The sequence below is a fragment of the Vombatus ursinus genome, unplaced genomic scaffold (genome assembly GCF_900497805.2).
Source record: "Vombatus ursinus unplaced genomic scaffold, bare-nosed wombat genome assembly UNPS02014768.1, whole genome shotgun sequence".
Lineage (NCBI taxonomy): Eukaryota > Metazoa > Chordata > Mammalia > Diprotodontia > Vombatidae > Vombatus > Vombatus ursinus.
Genome location: NW_020954546.1, coordinates 9,096,822 through 9,116,006, shown reverse-complemented (window position 1 = coordinate 9,116,006; position 19,185 = coordinate 9,096,822). Strand labels below are relative to the sequence as shown.

General features: G+C 47.1%; 1 protein-coding gene across 1 annotated transcript in view; it reads left to right on the top strand.

The window, feature by feature from the left end:
- Positions 1 to 19,185, top strand: part of PARL (presenilin associated rhomboid like) — a 36,853-nt gene continuing 17,668 nt past the window's right edge. Inside the window, exons 1-4 of the mRNA XM_027862232.1 lie at positions 1 to 122; positions 6,886 to 7,081; positions 7,781 to 7,921; positions 11,201 to 11,249. Of these exons, the coding sequence (XP_027718033.1) occupies positions 1 to 122; positions 6,886 to 7,081; positions 7,781 to 7,921; positions 11,201 to 11,249 (508 nt within the window). The remainder of the gene's footprint in view (positions 123 to 6,885; positions 7,082 to 7,780; positions 7,922 to 11,200; positions 11,250 to 19,185) is intronic.

The following is a 19,185-nucleotide window of genomic DNA, read 5'->3' as shown; positions in this document are numbered from 1 at the left end:
ATGGCGTGGAGAGCCTGGGCTCGGAGCGGCTGGGGCTGCGGCAGCCCGGCGTGGGGGGCGCCGGGGGCCGAGGGCCGGGAGCTGTGCGCCGGCCGGGCCCCTGCCCTGCTGCTGGGCCCCAGGTAAGGGCGGGGCCGAGGCTGGGCGCGGCCTGGGCGCCCGGCTCCCTTGCTCTCCCCCACCCCACCCCCGTCCTGATGACCCGACTCCTAACCCCTGACCCCCGCACCCTGACCCCTGCCTCCCCGCTTCTCGCTCCGCGCCCTGGAGGGACCCCCTCCCCCCCGTCTCCAGCACCGGACCTAGAGCTGACCCCGTCCCAGCCCCTAGTTGTGCAGAGGGAGAAACTGAGGCCCAGAGAGGCTCGTGACCGGCCCAAGGTCACTCAGCCCTCCACCTTCAGAACCCTACCCCGCCCCGCTCTGCCCGGACCCCTCCCCAGGATAGTTCCCATCATGTCTTACTGTCTCCTTCTCTCTCTCAAACGAGATATTTGTGCACATGGTACGTAGTTGGTGCTTAATAAATGCTTGTTCTTTCCCCCTTCTCTCTCCTAGTTCTCTCCTCTGTCCTCCCCGTTCTCCTTTGTGCATAATTCAGTTCATTGAGCAAGTATTAAGAGCCTGCTGTGTGCGTGGGACTCTGCCAGGGCCTCGGAGGGGCGCTTACGAGTAAACAGCAGGCGTACATAGGAGTAAGTAGAGGCCGAGTGATTCATGGCGTGGAGGGGGTAGCCTGTGCAAAGGCATGGAGGTGGGAGATGAAATGTCAGCTCACGTGAGCAGAGCGTCGGGAGATAAAGTGGAAAAAGAGACGAGGACTGAGTGCAAGGATAGTTCCTTTGTAAAATTAAATTAGTGTTTTAGGAATGCACACTTGGAGGCTGTGTGCATGCAGGGTGGGCTGGAGAGGAGAGAGACTGGAAGCAGAGAGATCAGTTAGGAACCTGTTGGAATAGTCCAGGTGAGAGGGGAGGGGGAAGGATGCCAGAGATGTGAAGATAGGGTGGACGGAATCTGCCCTGGAGGTGAGACTGGCCTCTCTCTGGACAAGGCTCGTGGGTTGGACTGGAGACTCCTGAAGGTGTCTCTTCCAAGCCTGACGCTGGGGCTAGGGTATTATTCCAGGGGGAGAAAATGAGACAGAACAAGTTTGAGCAGTAAGAGGCAGAGTTCTCAGCCAAGCCAGCTTCACGGGGACTGTTAGGGCGTTTACCAGTGCGGACTCTTAGAAGTCCACTCCACATTTCCTGCCCTGGTGGAGAGAGAATACGCTGGCCAAACTTGCCTTTGAACTGCAATCAGAGATGTTGACAGCGGTATTCTTGGCCACTCATTCCTGGCCTCTCTCCCTTTTGTTGTTGGCCAGTGAGCCAACTGGGTCAGGGTGCAAAGGAAATCTCTTAGTCTTGGGCAGTTCACAAATTGGATTACAGGTAGTTGGAAGTCGATGGTACAATATAACATTAGACTTTGGACACTTTCTTCTCTCTGATGTTGGTGCTATAACATGATGGTGAGGTGGAGGAAGAAACTGAGGGACCAAAAAAAGATCAGTGCCTTACTGAGTGGTGGAAAAGGTCAGAGATGGCAGCAAACTTTGATCGGATTGAATCCCTGAGTTTGCCCTAAATTCCTGTCCATTGTGTTCATTTGGCTTTAGCTTCTAGAATAGCCATAGAAGTACAGTAAAAAAACCCTCAAGTGGATAGAGTGCCTGGTGTCCAGCTGTCCAGCATGCAGCTGGGGACTGCCTGTTAAGCGGGTCCGTCAGCATGTAGGTGCTGGACAGACACAGCCAACGGGGAGCAAAGCAGGCAGACCCAGAATGAACGGGGAAAAAAGCAAACGCCTGCATTTGCGAGATTACTTGATACAGTAAGAATCCCAAGTTTTTCCCAGAAGCAAAGGTGCATCCGTTGTTAAAACACCGCGAGCCAGATGTTGCGTTCCTGTGCTGTTCTAGCTGTAGTTTACGAAGCACTCGGCCTTTGTTCTGTGTGACCCCTATGGTCTCTGCCAGCTCTCAGTTCTGTGATCCGCACAACAAACCCGTGAGGTTTTTATTGAGACAGAGAAACCAGAGTCAGCATAGCCCTTCCTCTTGGGGCCACTCAGTGCAAAAGGCAAGATTAGAACCCAGATCTCATAGTTCCCAGGCTGTTGCCCCTGCCCTTAGGGCATTGTGCATCATCCAGGCTACATTCCAAAAAAATCACTCAGTTTGGCCTCTTGGTATTCAGCAGGAGCATAGCTAGTATGTGTGTGCCACCTAGGAAGGCAGCATAGTATAGTAGAGAGAGGGCTGGCCTTGGAGATGGGAAAACCTGGCTTGAACATGTGCCTCTTATGCCTTCTGGGGGGATCCATCACTTAGCCTGTAAGTGCCCCCAAGACATGAAAGACTAGAACTCACCCGGAAATTGCTGATCAACATCTGTGGAAGAAGTTTCCACACCAGAAGTTCCCTGCATTTGTGGCATTGCAGGTCCAAAAATAAAATCACATCCCGATACTAGGCAGAAAGAAGAGCTAGAAAAGAAACAGAAAACGGGCTTTAGAGTGTTTACAATCCACTGAGGGAAAATCCTCATTTCACCTTGAGAACAGTTACAGTGGTGCAGATCGAGGGTCTCAGTCATCCTGTGAATGTGTGCAAGTAGGAGGATCCCAAGAATGCAAAGACCAATGTGGAAATGTTTTGTGGAAAAACAAAATTAAGCCGAATGTTAGCAGATTTTATAGAAAAGGATTTGCAGAAAACCTAAAGTTAAATGTGTTTATTTAGCAGCTAGATGACACATCCACTGGGAAATACAGCCTACACAATGTTGAATTTATGCTTGTGATTCTGCAGAAGGTAGAGTGTTGGTGGTGAAAATGGAGCAAGGACCTTCGTGTCTTTCAGGGAGTCATTCTTTGTGAAGTGCTCACCACCAGTGGATCGCTGCCCGTCACCCATTTCTCCTTTTGTCTCCTTTTTGTGTAGCCTCAGCACTTAGTGCACACAGGGCCTCGAAGGTAGTAAGCACTATTAAACCCTGGTTGGGTTCGATCGGGGGCAGGTACAGAGTTTAGGCAAGAAATGGTCTTGACCCACAGCAGTTTTCAGTCCTGTAAGAGGATGAAATGTTACAACAGAAGGAAGGACATGGAATCATAGACAGAGAGCAGGCAGGGACCGTCATGGCCATCTCTGACTTGTCTGATCCACCCAGGGAGGAAGCATCAGAACGGGGACTTGAAAGCGGGTCCTTGGACGCCGTCGCCAGTGCCCGAGTATTTTAGAGAGTTAGAGATCCAAGTGCTGGCCGAGGTCTGAAGGGGAAGGTCGTTAATGTTAGAGGAATCAGGGAAACTTCCCACTGACATTCAGCTGGGACTTAACCTAGGGGTGGGAGGTCCTTGGCACAAATGGGGAGGATAAAAGTCTGAGCAAAAGCATAGGGAGGTGGGAGAGTGATGTTCCTGTTTGGGAGACCCAAAGCTGGCAGGGTTTGTGTCGGGACCGAGTGGTCCTCAGAGAGTGATGGGAGGCATGCCAGGTTATGGAGGACCTCGAGTTCCCGGCAGAGAAGTTTGAACTTTGTTTGGCAGGGAGCCAGGGAAGATTTCAGGCTAGTGGTATGGGCTGGCCAGCTCCTGCTGCCAGAGGTTTAATTGGAGCAGGGAGAGAATGGAAGTAGGAAGAGATATAAAAAAGCAATTCCAGTCTTGTTCCCCTAGCCTGCACATGCTTGTGCGAGCGCGCATGTGCACACACGGGACACTGAAGACTTGAGCTAGGGTGATGGTAGTGGGAGTAGAGAGCGCAGAGGACAGGTGTTAGAGATGACACAGTTACAGGTCAGGTATGAGAAGTGAGGGAGAGGAAGAGTCAGAGGAACATGGTAAATTGGGTTAACGGAGCTGTCATAGGCAAAGAACAGGGTCCAAAGGAAGAACAGTATGGGGAGAAGACTTGGAAAGCTTCGTTTGACACGTGTTGAATTTCAGGTGCCGGGGATGCATAGTGATGGGGAAGGACTGCAGAGAAATAGTGTTGGGAAGCCCCTTGATGAAGGTGGGAGGGGGTTGAGAGCAGAGAGGATGGAGCCGAGGAGCCCATGTGGCTTCACCCAAAGCGGGTCGTGCCGGGCTAGCCTCATTTCGTCTGGGAGAGATGACTGCTTTTCTCAGTACAGCAGAAGGCCCAGAGGAGCTCTGTCCTCCCTGCCCTGTCCCCGTTCCTCTCCTTTCCTGCTCCTCCTTCCTCTTTCCACCCTCTCTTCCCTTTTCATCCCTTGGCTCTCCTGTCTCCTTTTCTGCCTGACCACCATCCTGGCTGGGGTCTCCGCAGCATCGTCCCTGGGCACCACTTGGGGCAGGCTTGTCTGGGTGTATGTTCTTTCACCCTGACAACAAGGATTTCCTTTTCTGGTCTTTACTTCTCGAGGGGCTGGTGCAGCCGTTGCCGCATGGCAGGTGTTGGATACGTGCTTTTTGAATGAATGAATGATGTAGATAGAGTTCACCCAGATACCACCAAAGCACTGGGCAGTGTCTCATGCTACTCTCTATTTTTTTAAAAAAGGTTTTGTTGTTGCTTTGTTTTTTAAGATATTACTGTCACTCAGGGATGCTGGGGGTGGGAGGGAATCAAGGTCTTTTCCCATTGAGAGGTTCTACCATCTGGGTACAAGGACCCCATCTGCCTTTTGTTAACTTCGGTCTTGGCCGAGATATTGAACTCTGACGAGCCTCTTCCCTTGTTTGTAAAATTATCATAATCGTACTTGCCATATCTGTCTTATGAAGCGGTTTTGAGAAACATGATTATGGAAAGCAGTATGTTACCTAAAGCGTTATTGAACTCCGAGCTGTTCTCGGAGAGTGTAATGGGACATAGAGGCGTTGTACAAGCAAGATTTGAATAAAATCTCTTGTTAAAAATGCATATGTGACTGTCACCTCCAGTGACTCCCTCCACCCCCATAGAATTCCCCCTTATCATAAGGACATTTGCTGAACATGCACACATCCCACCTTGCTCCTGTCCTCCTTGCCCCACATGACTCAGGCATCTTCCTCCATTCCCTCTTTCCCTTCAGGGTCTTTCTGCTTGCCTGGGCCCTTGATCCCAAGCCCTCCCATCTTGTCCTGCAGATGCCCCTCTTTCTCTCCTCCTCATTCTCTCACTTCTTCTCAGCTTCTCCTGGTCCGCTCGCCTCTTCCCTGCTGCCTGCACACGTGCCCATATTTCCCCATCCTTAGGAAGCCTTCACTTAATGCTGCTGTCCTCTGCTTGATTCTAGGCTTAGCTCTTCAGTCTGGCTTCCAGCCTCATCATCAGCTGATGGCCCACCACGGTTACCCAGGGTCTCTCTTCTCAGTCCTTCCTCGTCCTTCTTCACCTCTCTGCAGCCGTGGATGCTGTTAATCCTTCTCTTCTGTGTACTCCCCTCTGGATTTTTGTGACACTGCTCTCCTGGTTCAGTTTCTGTCTGCCCAGCTTCCTTTTCTTAGTGTCTTTGGTAGTTCTTCATCCCGTCATGCCTGCTAACAGTGGCTGTCCCCCAAAGCTTCTGTCCTGGACTCCTCTCTTTTTTCACTTGTTTGCTACTACATAGAGCGTTTCTTTAAATATTTTTTGTGTATGTTGGATGAAAAAAGTTTCTTGTTGGTCATCTTGGGTATATGCCCTGTAGGGATATTACTGGGTCAGAGGGTATGTACAGTTTAGTAACGTTTCTCGTGTCTCAACAAGTTGTTTTCTAGAGTGATTGCACCAATTCGTGCTCCACCAAAAAAGCATTCGTGTTTCCATCCTCCTACAGTTCCTCCATTGTGTACCACTTTGGTCTTTCATTCTTTTTCCCATGAGTGTGAGGTATAACCTCAGAGTGGCTCATGCTTTTCTTTTGATAGAGATGGGAAAACGTGGGCTAGAGCGTAACACAGTTAGGTTGACGAGACCTGGCTGGACGGCCGTACCCAGAGTTGTAACTAATGTTTTGTCATCATTCTGGAAAGGAGGTAGCGTGCTCCAGGTATCTTTGCCTGTCCCTGGGTTACTCAGGTTTTTCTCAATGGTGTGAATGACAAGACGCGATCCTGCATTGTCAGGTTTGAGATGACCCAAAGCTGGAAAGACAGCAAATAAAAAAGGTTCGATTGCCACTTGGCGGACCGCCCACTGTTTGGAAGGGCGTGTAAGCAGTGAGTCTGCTGCCGTGATTGCCTTTGGTCTGAGACCGAATGAGGCAGCCAGAAGATTATTTATTAACACCATGCCAGCCTTATTGATAAAGTGATTAAATTACCCAGAAGCCATGGCACTTGAATCTTTTCAAGCATCACAGGACAGTGTTTTCCAGTTGAATATGTTTGTGTCTAATGTTCTGGAAATTGGCCCTCAATTAAAATGCTTCAGTTCTGAATTGAGAAAGCTTTCCTTCTTTTTCCCCCCTTATAATTCCTTTCTGTTTTTGCTTCTTTCTGGGAATGAGTACTAGTCATCTGGAGTCAGAGGACCTGGGTTCAGTTCCTACCTCTGACACAACTTTGGTCACCTTGAATAAGTCACTTAATTTCCCTGGGCCACGGTTTCTTCATCTGTGAGATGGGATGGCCCCTTGGGTTCCTTCCCACCCTCGATCCACAATTCTGTGATCTCTCAAACTGATTGAAAGCACCAGCTTCAATAGAAGTGCCCTTAGTTTCTTAATTTGTCATGTTTCTGAATTATATCTCCTTGGGGCCTGGAAAGGAAATCCTGGATCTAAGCCCTCTGCTGTCCTCTGGCCTGTCAGGCTGCCCATTGGGGAACACTGAGCCAATGGTTCCCTGAAGGGCATCACTTGAGTAAAAAACAGCCCTGTTCCTAACACGACTTCTTTTCCCCCAGGTTTAACTTCTTTATTCAGTCGAAAAATGGATTCAGAAAAGCCCCCAGAAAGACTGAGCCCCGACGGCCAGATGGCGGGTTACTCAATGGAAGCTATCGAAGAAGTGCTTTGACCCCTCCGGTGGAAGAGACCCTCTTTTATACATCTCCCTACCCTCTAAGGAACCTTGTAAAGCCTTTGGTTTTTACTGTCGGGGTAAGAGTTCCTGCCTTTGGAGTTAGCTGTCGCACTTGTCCTACTGGATGGGCTTGGGGCGAGGTCAGGCCAAGGCCTCGGGGGGCCCGCAGCTGGGATGGCAGCTCCAGGGGAGAGCATCCCTGTAAGGAAGGAGCCATGCCATGAGCTTCTGGGTCTCCCGCCTGACATACGACCTTGAACTCTCAAGAGGGCATTTTGCTCACCTTCCTCTGTTTTGGGGAGCAGTGGGATGGGGAACCAGAACTGTGCTTTCGTTGATGTGTAGAAGCTCCCTCCCCCATAACTTCCCATCTTGGAAAGCTGCCTCGGCGCTGGGAGGTGCCATGCCCAGGGTCACACAGCCCGGATGGGTCAGAGTAGGGCCTTAAGCCCAGGTCTTCTGATTCCAAGGCCCCTTGTCTGTCTACTGCGCTACACTGTGACTCCCTTATAAAATGTTATTTTAACTGCCTTGGGGCCATTTTTTAAAAATACCTGGGCTTAGCAGGCCTAATTTATACAACTGAACCTAGGAAAAAGGAAATAATTGAAATAATTTACTATTCAGTGAGTAGTTTTCAAGAGCTTACCATGTATTCAGCGTTGATAGATTCTTTCCCACATGATAGTATATTAGAGCGATGAAAATTAAATGATGGGAGGGGAAACATTTTCCAGTTTTACTTGCACAATTTTATAACATTCCACATTCTGCAGTTTACAGGGTGTGCGTTTGGGTCCGCAGCTATTTGGCAGTATGAATCTCTGAAATCCAGGGTCCAGAGCTACTTTGACGCTATCAAGGCAGACTGGTTGGATAGCTTAACGCCTCAGAAGGAAGGAAACTTCCGAAAGCAGGTAGAGATGCCTTCCTTTGCAGTAGGATTGTTGAAAGTGTTTGTGCTGTGCTGCTTTCAGCAACAAGAATCTCTGCAGGCCCTACTGTGAGCACGTAACACAACTGAGAAGACCCCGGGGGTGGTGGGGACGCCGTTTCATTCAGACCCCCCCACCTCTCCGGGTGCAGATCCTTGTGGCCTGCCCGGCACGATGGGTGCTTTGGTTTATGGTCGCAGTGGGAAGTGGAGGGGCAGACAGGGGACAGCAGCTGTGGCTGGTAGGTGTCCCTTTTAACTTCCTTTTTAATATTTAACATTTGATGTGTTAAATAATGCATTTTGGATTAAATAACCTTTAGGTTCATTTCCAAAAAAGAAAGCTTCGTCATTTTGCTCCCGGGTACAGTCATAGTTCAAAGTGAAGCCAGTGACTCCCAGTTAGTCCCAAATGAGCCTTCTGGATCAAGTCTGGTTTAAAAAAAGAAAAGAAAATTACTAATATTTTTTGGTATTACTAAATATTAATTACTAATTAACTTTTTAGGAAAGAAAAATTACTAATCCAAGAGTTTTCCTGCCTTCCTCCCTTTTTCTTTTTTATTTATTAATTAATTTAGTTTTAGTTTTCAACAATCACTTCCACAAGATTTTGAGTTCCAAATTTTCTCCCCATCTCTCCCCTCCCCCCACCCCAAGACGGCATACATTCTGAATACCCCTTCCCCCCAGTCTACCCTCCCTTCTATCATGCCACCCCCTTCTCTTATCCTCTTCTCTTTCTCTTTTCCTGTAGGGCAGGATAGATTTCTATACCCCATTGCCTGTGTGTCTTATTTTCCAGTTGCATGTAAAAACAATCTTTTTAACATTCGTATTGTAAACTTTGAGTTCCAAACTCTCTCCCTTCCTCCCTCCCCACCCACCCTCATTGAGAAGGCAAGCAACTCGATACAGGTTATGTATGTGTAGTCATGCAAAACACTTCCATAATAGTCATGTTGTGAAAGACTAACTATATTTCCCTCCATCCCATCCCGCCCTCCATTTATTCTGTTGTCTCCTTTGACCCTGTCCCTCCTCAAAAGTGTTTGCTTCTGATTACCCCCTCCCCCAGTCTACTCTCCCTTCTGTCACCCCTCCCTCTCTTATCCCCTTCTCCTCTGCTTTCCTGTAGGGTAAGATAGATTTCCAAACCCAATTGAGTGTATATGTTATTCCCTTCTTAATCCAAAGCTAATGAAAGTAAGGTTCACTCATTCCCTCTCACCTCCCCACTCTTCCTCTCCACGGTAAAAGCTTTTTCTTCCCTCTTTTATGTGAGATGATTTACCCCATTCTGCTCTCCCTTTCTACTTCTGCCAGTACAATCCTCTCTCTCACGCCTTTATTTTTTAGATATCATCCCTTCATATTCAACTCGCCCTGTGCTCTCTGTCTGTATATATGCTCCCTCCAGCTGCCCTAGCGCTGAGAAGGGTCTCGTGCTCCCTCCCTGTTTCTGAAGGAGCTCTCTCTTGGTCATAGCAGGGTGGGAAGAAGGGTAGTTTCAGCCCTCTTGTTCCGCTTGGTGGTTTGGAACCTTTTCCAAGTTAGGGAGGATTGAGAGGGCTTCGTCACTTCGAGGTCATGCTGTTTCTTTCCCTTCTATTTTCTTTATCACCACAGACCACATCACATTTTGGAATTTCGTTTTCCAGAAGGGAACGAGTTGATTTATTGTCAGTGAAGGAGCTGTATTTCTTAGCGTACAGAAGATTTTTTTCACATTGAGTATATATGCAAATGCTGACCTGGTCGCCCTAAGTAGGTGTTAGGACAAGGCCACTTTCTCAAGGGATCGAGACTTATCCCCTAATGGAAATAAAGTCACATGACAAACACCGTGACCTCCCCAACTCTCATTACCTCTGTCTTCACTCACCCTCCTCTGTTTACTGGGTGCTTATACCTAAGATCGTGCCTCTGCCCTTAAATTCCCTTCTCCAATCAGAATTGCCTGTCCTCCTTCCCCCTCCAACACCATCATTTCTCTGGAGTCTGATTTTCACCTTTGCTGTGACCTTCAGTCCTTTTAGGACATTACCCCTCATCTTACCTCACCTCACCTCTCTCCCTTCAAGTCTCAACATGGTAGTCAGAATTTTCAAAATGCTACCACCCTGTATCTAGACTTCCCTTTTCCCTTGTCCGTGGCTTTTTACCCTCCTGCTAATCCTGAAACCTAGATGACTTCCACTGTCTGCCTTCATTCCGACTTTGGAAAAGAGAAACTTAGAAGGGACCTGGTAGCTGCTTCAGAGAGTAGAAGGATTGTCCTGAGAAAGAGGAATTAGCCTTTTTCCTCTGGGCTCCAAAGGGGAGAGCTAGAACTCCAAAGGGGATTCAGTGTCTTTTTTAAAAATTAAATTGTTACGATCTCTCTTGTTTTTTCTGTCACCAGAATTTCTCCCGATATTTCTTCCTCCCCCATCCCAGAGAGCCAACTTATGTAACCAAAAAAAATTTTGTAAAGAAAGAAAAAAAAAATCCGCAAAACCAATCAGTATATTGATAAAGGCTAAAAATGGATGCAGTGTCTTGCACCGTGGATCTCCTGTTGCTGTGAAGGAGTGGGGTGGGGATATTTTCTCATGCCTCTTATTTGGGGCCAGGCTTACTTTCTGTACTTTTGCACCATTCACTTTGGATTGTTTTGTGATTCTTTCTATTTGCATTGTTACTGTTTATATTTCTTGGTTTTGCTGACTTCACTTAGCATCAATTCATGTAAGTCTTTCCAAGCTTTTCTAGATCAAGCATATTCATCGTTTCTGATGCAATAATATTCCATGTACCACAACTCGTTGAATCATTGCCTCAGTCCATGGGCAGCCATTCTGTTCCTAGTTCTTTATTGCTTAAAAAAAAAGTGTTGCCAAAAAAATTTCAGTGTACATAGATATAGACGGGGCTTTTCTTTCTGTCTCCAGCCTCTGTAGACTGTATTCCTAGCCATAGGTTCTCTGAGTCAAAGGTCATGGGCATTTGAGACACTTTTCCTAGCATCACTTCAATTTCCAGTCCTTTAATTTCAGGATGAAGAACTCCCCACACCTCCTACACACACACACACACACACACACACACACACACACACACAATCTCTCTCCCTCTCTCTCCCCCTCCCCCTCCCCCCCACCCCTGATTTGGATGTGTTTTTTTTTACTGATGCAATTGTTCTGCTTTACCATTTCTGGATTTCCATTTTCGTGTGTTTGTACCATGGGGAGGTAATATGTGGTTTCCGTTGTTGTTTTAGATTAACAAGTGGTGGAATACCCTATCTGATGGCCAGCGAACTGTGACAGGTTTGTGTTAGCTTACACGTTTTAGGCATTCAAAAGAAGAGAAATAAGACCAACAGGTACAGTATGTTACAGTCAATGGCTTTTGTACCATGCTTAACAATTTTTTACGAGACAGATAATCTCTGTGCCTACAGGTTACCTTAGTTCTTCCATGGAAAAACAGTGGGTGGCACCTGTAGGATGTGCACATGTCCTGGGCAATCCTTCCCAGGCAGGACCTCTGCTCCACTGTTAAGTTTAGTGTTTACTTGGGCAAGTCATCTGCCTTGTGCCTCAGTTTCTCTGTCTGATAAACAGGATGATAACATTTGCTACTTCCCTCGTTACCTGGTTAACAGATATGCTTGGGCAGCACTTTGTATTAAAAGCATTCGAGTGGGTGTGCTGTGCCCAGCACTGTGATCATTTTGTTCCTGCTTTATGTGTGAAAAGTTTAAGATGAACCCAAAAAATCAGCCTACTAAGATTTTTTGCAACAAAATCCACAGGACCGTAGAGGTTTTTAATCCTGCCAGGACGACATGGCGAAACATTAACACTTGGATCATTTACAGTTTTTGAACTCTCCGCACTGGTACTACAGGCTCTTCCTCTCGGGCTCACAAAGTATTCCAGAACTTCTGTCTGAATCACGTTTCTATAGCCTGGCAGGTAGTAGAACCTTGGTCTTTCTCACGGGAAATGAGGCCTCCTTGGTTCTTCCTTTGGGCTTTTCCAGCCTGAGAAAGGCGCCCCCTAGTTTTCATGTCTCTGGTCCTGTTGCACCAATTTTAGGGGTGGTACATCCAACACGTCATTGGCTATTGTCACTTCTTGCAGCTACCCTCATCATATAGTTAGGTCATTAGCCTCTCGTTCCACAATTTTCATATGGCCTACTCTGTCTAATTTCTTCAGCTTCTGTTTTCTTTCTTTCTTCCTTGTGGAAGAAGAACCTTTGAATCCTCTGAATGATAGCCCTGTAAAATTAGGCCACTTTGGTCCTGGTTCTCTTTGGAGAGCTCCTAATCTCAATGCTCACCTCTCTAGAGACCGTCAAGGTACTTCAGTGCCCCGTGTGTGCACCTGCAGCTTAACTGAATTCTCCTGCAGAGAAAAAAGTGATGATGGAGAGATGGTAGATGCCTTGGTTCATCCCAGTGCATCAGCTTGAGGTCTTTGTATGCTTGTGTTTTCTCATCCCCTTTATTTCTCCCCCCTGTCTCCATGAGAAGGAAATGACATTTTGGAAGTGTTCCATCAGGGCCTTCAAGGAATGCGCCTTTACAGAAACTGTTCTGGGCTCTGGTAAAACCCTTGTATAAGATTGCTTTGGGTGCTTGGAGCACAGCCATGATGGTACAAGATGTTCTTGCAGTTTTCTAGTCATTCAGAATTGTTAGGTACCTCTAGCAATGCCTGAAGAAAACCCATGGTATTGCCCACAGGTTATTCCATTGAGCAGTGAGTCTGTTTTATACTTTGGGGAGCATTCAGTTGCTTGTCACTGGGGATGCTATAAATCCATGCCAGCAGGAAACACTGGTCAGCTCCCACATCCCCTGTTTTAACACAGGTGAAAAGGGAATAGACACATTCCTGAGTTTATCAGCGGTGTTCAGATGGGTGGTGTTAGACGTGGGGATCCATATTCCCTGGTCCCCAAGCAGCTGCGCTTATGTGGCCCTTTGAACATAGTAGGCACTTGATAAACATTTGTTGAGTTAATGATTGTCCTGTGGAAGAAGACAGATCCAAGGATAGGCACCAGTGTTCTCTGTAGACCACTCAAGCTGTGTAGACCACATGGCAGATGTGAAGCTGTTAGTCGTCTGAAGTCCTGTCCCTGTGGGAACAGACACGATTCCCTTTGCTCTTCCCGTTGAGGCCGAGGTGTCATCCTCTTGGCCTGGGTTGCTTTCTCACACGCGTAGGCACTGAGCCTCCATGATCTGGGCCTGGGCTACTTGTCCAGGTTTGTTGGCAACCCCGATAGGCCACTCGATCCTTTGCTGGCACACTTCCCCCCTTACGCAGGTCACGGGTATGGCCTGAATTCCCTTTTTGTTCCATCTCTCCTAGCACAGCATGAAAGTCATGATCCTGCTCCTGAGCTCTCAGGACCTGGTCCTGAGTTCTGGCTGTCAGGTTTACAGCCTGTACAATCCTCCCAGCTCAGTTTCTTCATCAGTAAACTGGGGGAATTGGACTAGATGGTTTCCAAAGTTTTCCCAGCTCTTAATTAATGGTCTATGATTCGCCGTTCATGTCCCGCCTCCTTGGCATGAGGCCTTCGCTGATCGCCAAACCAGAAGTGATAGCTCCCAGCTTGGGACCCCAGTAACATTTTGTTCACACCTCATTTTTAACCTTCTGCATTCTGGTGCGATTCGTTGTGTGTGTATCATGTCCCTGCCTAGAGAACAGGGGCTCCTGTTCATTTTGGTATTTTCCATAGCACATGTGATAGTACGTTGCATCTAATCAGTGTCCAGTTCAGTCTGATGAATTCAGTGACCTCTGGACTCCAGTGAAAGTTATATTGTAAAAGAAAAGAACATCAGTTAAATTAAAAGCATGTTGGAAAATGTGGCTCAGGCTTGAGAAGTAAGAAGTGAAAGGCTTGTGGGTTACTCCTACGCTTATGTCTCCTCAGCACTTTCTGCCAACCCCAGCACCAGTGAACCAGCGTCCGTTTTTAAAAATGAAATTGATTCTGACTTAGCAGATAGGATTGTTTGATTACCGACGTGGGCGTCTCATCTGAACCCGCCCTTCCGTGTACAGCCAGGCTGTGAGAGCAGAAACCAAAACCAGCTCCAAGCTGGAAGAAAGGAGAAAGGGGAGAGAGGACTGTGGACAGCTGCAAGTGAGTCCTTGCCAAGAGCGGGAAACGGAGGAGAGCAAGGGCTTGATCCTAGCGCAGTTTAGCTGCCGTGTGGTAGTGTCCACGGCACGGAAGCCACTGGAGGCCTCTCCTATGTGCCATCCTTGCCAAGTGGAGACAAACAGCAGCCGTTAGCAGAAGTCAGCTTAGAATATAAACTCCTTTGTAAAACACTGGAGAAGGAGGTAGGCTTCCAGGATCACCATGAGACTTCATCGGTGGGGATGCCCCTTCCGCTGGGGGTGCTTCATAAAGCGGTAACAGGCACTGCGGGACGCAAGTTAACGGGAAGCTTGGGGTGAGAGGCAGCTGGGCCAAGAGCTTCCATCGATGTTGCTACTGGCACACAAGTGGGAAATGGACCAGATTTGGTGTTTTGTCCGTAACGGTCCCTCCCACCTCAGGTCCTGCTGGGCCGTACAGAGAAGTAGAAAGGACATAGAAGGAATAGGATCCCACCAACCACACCCTGAAGAAATCGATGTGGAAGCAACGCAGTCTTGAAGGATGGTTTTACAAGGTGCCTCAGGGAAGGATAGAGATGGGAATATGTCACCCCGAAAAGGCAGTCCCAAGGGCATTAGTAACTGCAAAACTGTGTGCTTCCTGATTTTTATAAAATCCTCGAACTGATCTACACACATCAGGGGCAGCCTGGAGGAAAGTATGGGAAGGGAATGTGCTTCCTTTTCCAAATGATTTTTCTGTAGCAGAGCACATATTTATAGTCTCAGGGTTGACTCAGAGCTGACAATAATCCAAGATCCCGCTGTGTCTGTTGTTTGTTGTTTACTTTAAAAAAAAAAAAAAGAAAAGAAAAACCGTGCATTTGACCGGAAGCACAGCCTTAAAGGTTTTTCTCCAACAAGGCATCTTTCTTGCATATGTTAAGTTTATACAAAATTCCTCAATAAATACAACTACAGAGATAACTCTATTTAATGACCCTGCTGACTTTTAGCATCGGAGAGATATACACTTGCCAAAGGTGTTTGATGTTGTCAGGGTCTTCCTTATCTTCTGCAGCGTCCCAGGAGAGGAAGGATTCCCTACAGATGGTGAGGCATCCAGATGTTCCAGTTTACCTGAGGTTTTGTGTTGAGGGCATCAAGCCTTAGGATGATGCTGAGCATGCTTGGTGGGATCCATGCGTCCACAAGAGAGATTGGTTTAACAGTCCATACAGATAGAAGCTATGTGGATGAAAGCCGCCTGTTGTGGAGATTAGAGTTATATATGAATACATGTTTGGGATGGTGCTACCGATGTATGAATGGATGGGCCCAGAATACAAGGAAGAAAATTGGGAAATTACACAGCACTTTCCGTGCTCCCACGCCCCTTCCTCATAAGAACCTGTTTTTGCAAATGCACACCTTCCCCAGTGATGCTGTCAGATTGCAAACTTTCGTGTGTCCTCCGAAAAGTCTGACTTGGGGGTATACTGGAAAGCAACAGCAAGAGAAGGAAAGTGCCCTTGGGCTGCCGCATGTTTCCAGGCATGACTTACAAGCAACAATCTGTAAGGGATGACGTCACGAAGATGGACGTTTGGGATGGATGGGGAGCTTTATCCATGATGAAGGTAAGAGCTGAATTCCTGCTGTAACACTCTAGGACATATAGAAAACCTAGAGCTCATTCCTTTTTTTTTTTTCTCTTCGTGAGGCAGCAACTGGGGCTGAGTGACTTGCCCAGAGTCACACAGCTAGGAAGTACTATGTGTCTGAGGCCGGATTTGATCTCAGGTCCTCCTGATTCCAGGACCGGTGCTCTATTCACCGCGCCACCTAGCCTCCCCCTAGAGCTCATTCTTAATCTAAGGTCCATTAACTTGTTCTTTTAAAAACAATTTTGATGACTATTTCAGCTTAACTAGTTTCTTTTGTAATCCTGTGTATTTTATTTTATGCATTTAAAACCATGATTGTGAGAAAGGGTCCAGCCATAGGCTTCAGCAGACTATCAAAGGGGCCCAGGACACAAAGAAGGTGGAGAGCACTTTCTGAAGGTAGAGAAAGGCATTTAGTGCAGTTGGTAGAGATGTTCTAGGGAGGTTCCAGGAGAGAACATGGACAGGAATTCCCAGGTCAAGAAGACAAGAGTTAGCCACCGTCTTCACTGACAGAGGAAATTGTCTACATGGATAAGTTCATAAGTGGTAGCTTTTTGGAATGACTTGTCATTGTTGAGGCACTGAATTAGCCAGCTAGTGAAGTCTCCACCTTCTTCTCCCCTTTGTAGTTAAACTCATCAAAAGGCCATCCACAAACTCTGTTAACCCCCCACAGCCTGGCGTCCAGCCTCATTCCACTGAATGACTGTCACCGGTGATCTCTTAGTTGCCAAATGCATCAGCCCTGTTCATTTGAAGCAGGTTCAGGAGAGCCCTCCCTTTCATTGCTTCTGCACGATGGAGTTATCAGAAAGGCCAGTCAGAAATTTAGTGGTGCTGTGGTATGAACTGAGAGAGCCAGCTTCCAACAGCTTTCTGAATGGTGGGAATCCCTTGTTCTGCCATCTTGCTGGCTTTGGGATCTGTGCTGATAACTGTTCCCTCTGTGAGGCCCTCCCACAACAACACAGCTTTTGGTCCCCACTTCTGAGATCCTCACCCAAAGGGTCTCCACCAGACCTGTTGATTTTTGCAGTGTGTGCCTGTAACCTTGATACACGGTGCTCCGCTGTGGTTCTGTTCTCTGTCTCCCTAGGCCTAGCCCTACACCATATTGCTATTGTCTTTCAGATTTGTGTAACTAACCCTAATGTTGTAACCCTTCCTGACTCTAGACCTGCTTCTTTTCTAGTCATTCGGCTTGTCCCACAGCAATACCTCCCTGGTTATATTTCCTACCTGGCCTTTAAAATCTCTTTTTCATATTGTTTATCACCCCTACTCCATGCATTGCTCTGTGGACGTCTGGCGCTGTGAACATTGTCTCTGGCTCCTCCTGGTCATTGTCTCCTGTCACTGATTGGGCAGTTCTACCACTTTTCTTTTTAGCTGGACAGACCTGCTGTCCTCTGCGCTAAGCAGGTTTGTCAGCCTTGATAAACTCTGGTAGGCTTAGCAAATGTGTGGATTTTTAATTAGATCTGCTAGTCTCTAGACAAATCTGTCCTTAACCCTGGACTCCATCACTGGCCAAGGACCGCCCATTGTTTTTAGATCAGAACATAAGAGCACAGAACTGGGATCATCTTCATAACCTGCTCATCATTTCCTGTGTTGTCCTTCCTCTGCCACGGTACACTGTGTCCGTCAGCTGCAGGGATGAAAATAAAGGCATAGCTCGTTTAATGGTGCTTCCCAGAGACTGTGTTTTTTACAAATTGAAAGTTTGTGGCCTGTCGGCACCATTTTTCCAGCATGTGCTCACATCGTGTTTCTGCGTCACATTTGGATAATTCTCGCCATATTTCAAACTTTCCATTATTATCATTATTATTATTATTATTATATCTGTCATGGCGATCTGTGATCAGTTATCTTTGATCTTATATTGTAACTGTTTGAGAGTGCCACGAGCCATGCCTGTGTAACATCATCAGTAAATGTTGTGCGTGTTTCGTCTGCCCCACCAACCCTCTACTCAGCCTCTCTGTTCCCTGAGACACAGCAGTATTGAAATTAGGTCAGTTAATAACCCTGCGATGTCCTCTTAAGTGTTCACCTGAAAGGAAGAGTCAACCAGTGTGGCACGCTTCATTGTTATCTTTTTTTCAAGAAATAGCCCCAGGAGCCCCGAGCCTGATCAGTCAAGCTCAGATGATGGTTAGCATTTTTTAGCAATAAAGTATTTTTTAATTAATGTATTTACATTGTTTTTTAAGACTATTATTGCACACTTGATATAGTGTGCAATAATAATACACAATACAATAATGCACACAGTATAGTGTAAATATAACTTTTGTATGCATTGGGAAACCAAACATTCATGTGACTTGCTTTATTGTGATATTCTCTTTATTGTGTTGGCCTCAAACCAAATCTGCCATATCTCTGAGGCCTGCCTGTAGCAGCTGGGGCCCTGACATTCATTTCTGGCTTCATCATCTCAGGCATCCCTCTCCGGGGTCTTTCAGATGTCATCCTTTGTGCCCCAATGAGTTACCAGACGTAGGTGGAATTCACCCAACTTGACGAATCTCGGAAGTTTCCCTGACTCATCACAGAGACACGCCACCCCCCCCCAGGAGCTTCTGAAGTGTATGGAGGCCCTGTCTCCACACCCCTCTACTGGGAGAGGCTGACTGCCGGCTCACATCTCCCGCCATGATGGAAAGGCAAAGAAAGGTCCTGACCTGAGGTCGTTGGTGATTAGGCTGAAGGAGAAGGCTGTTGTGTGATGCCTCTCGTCCTTGTCCAGTGGGCTGGACACACAGCGTTCTGTTGGATCTCAAAAGAGCCTACGTTTTTCAGGTCAGAACTCGGGCTGTGCCTTTTGATGTCATGGGTGTTTCCAAAACACTTTACAAGGAATTAGTTAGAACAGTGCCCTGATGAGGTGGGCAGAGATCTCCCATTTAACTGATGTGGTCACGAGGAAGCGAAGGATTAAAGACCTTATTTCAAGCAGGGTGGAGCGCTGTGTTCACACGCATCAGTTCACTGACATTAAAATTCCCCATTACTCACACATGGTCTTTTGCTCAAATTATCTTCTGCTTAGTGATATGTACTCATGTGATAGGGGAGAGTCACTCTCTCTGGGTCCTATTTCTCTCTTAAAAACAAGGGAGTCAGACTCAACTGCTTTTTAGCACTGGCGTTCTTTGTTCTATACTTAGTTTCCCCATCGAGATACTATGTGTCCTGACTAATGATTGAATGTACGTAAGAAGGGGTGTTGAAGGCCTTATAACACTCGAATGCTAAAAATCCCAGCTCCCTCATGTCCGGTTATCCAGTGTGGCATTTAGAGGGATGGTAAAACCCCCATCGCGCCCCTGAGCACCAGCTTAGATTCTCCTCTGACTAAAAGACTCTTTCTGGTCCTTGTGATTTGGGCTCATGTTTACATAGGTGGAAGTTAGAAGTTATTTTGCCAGGTGTTGTCTTTCTGC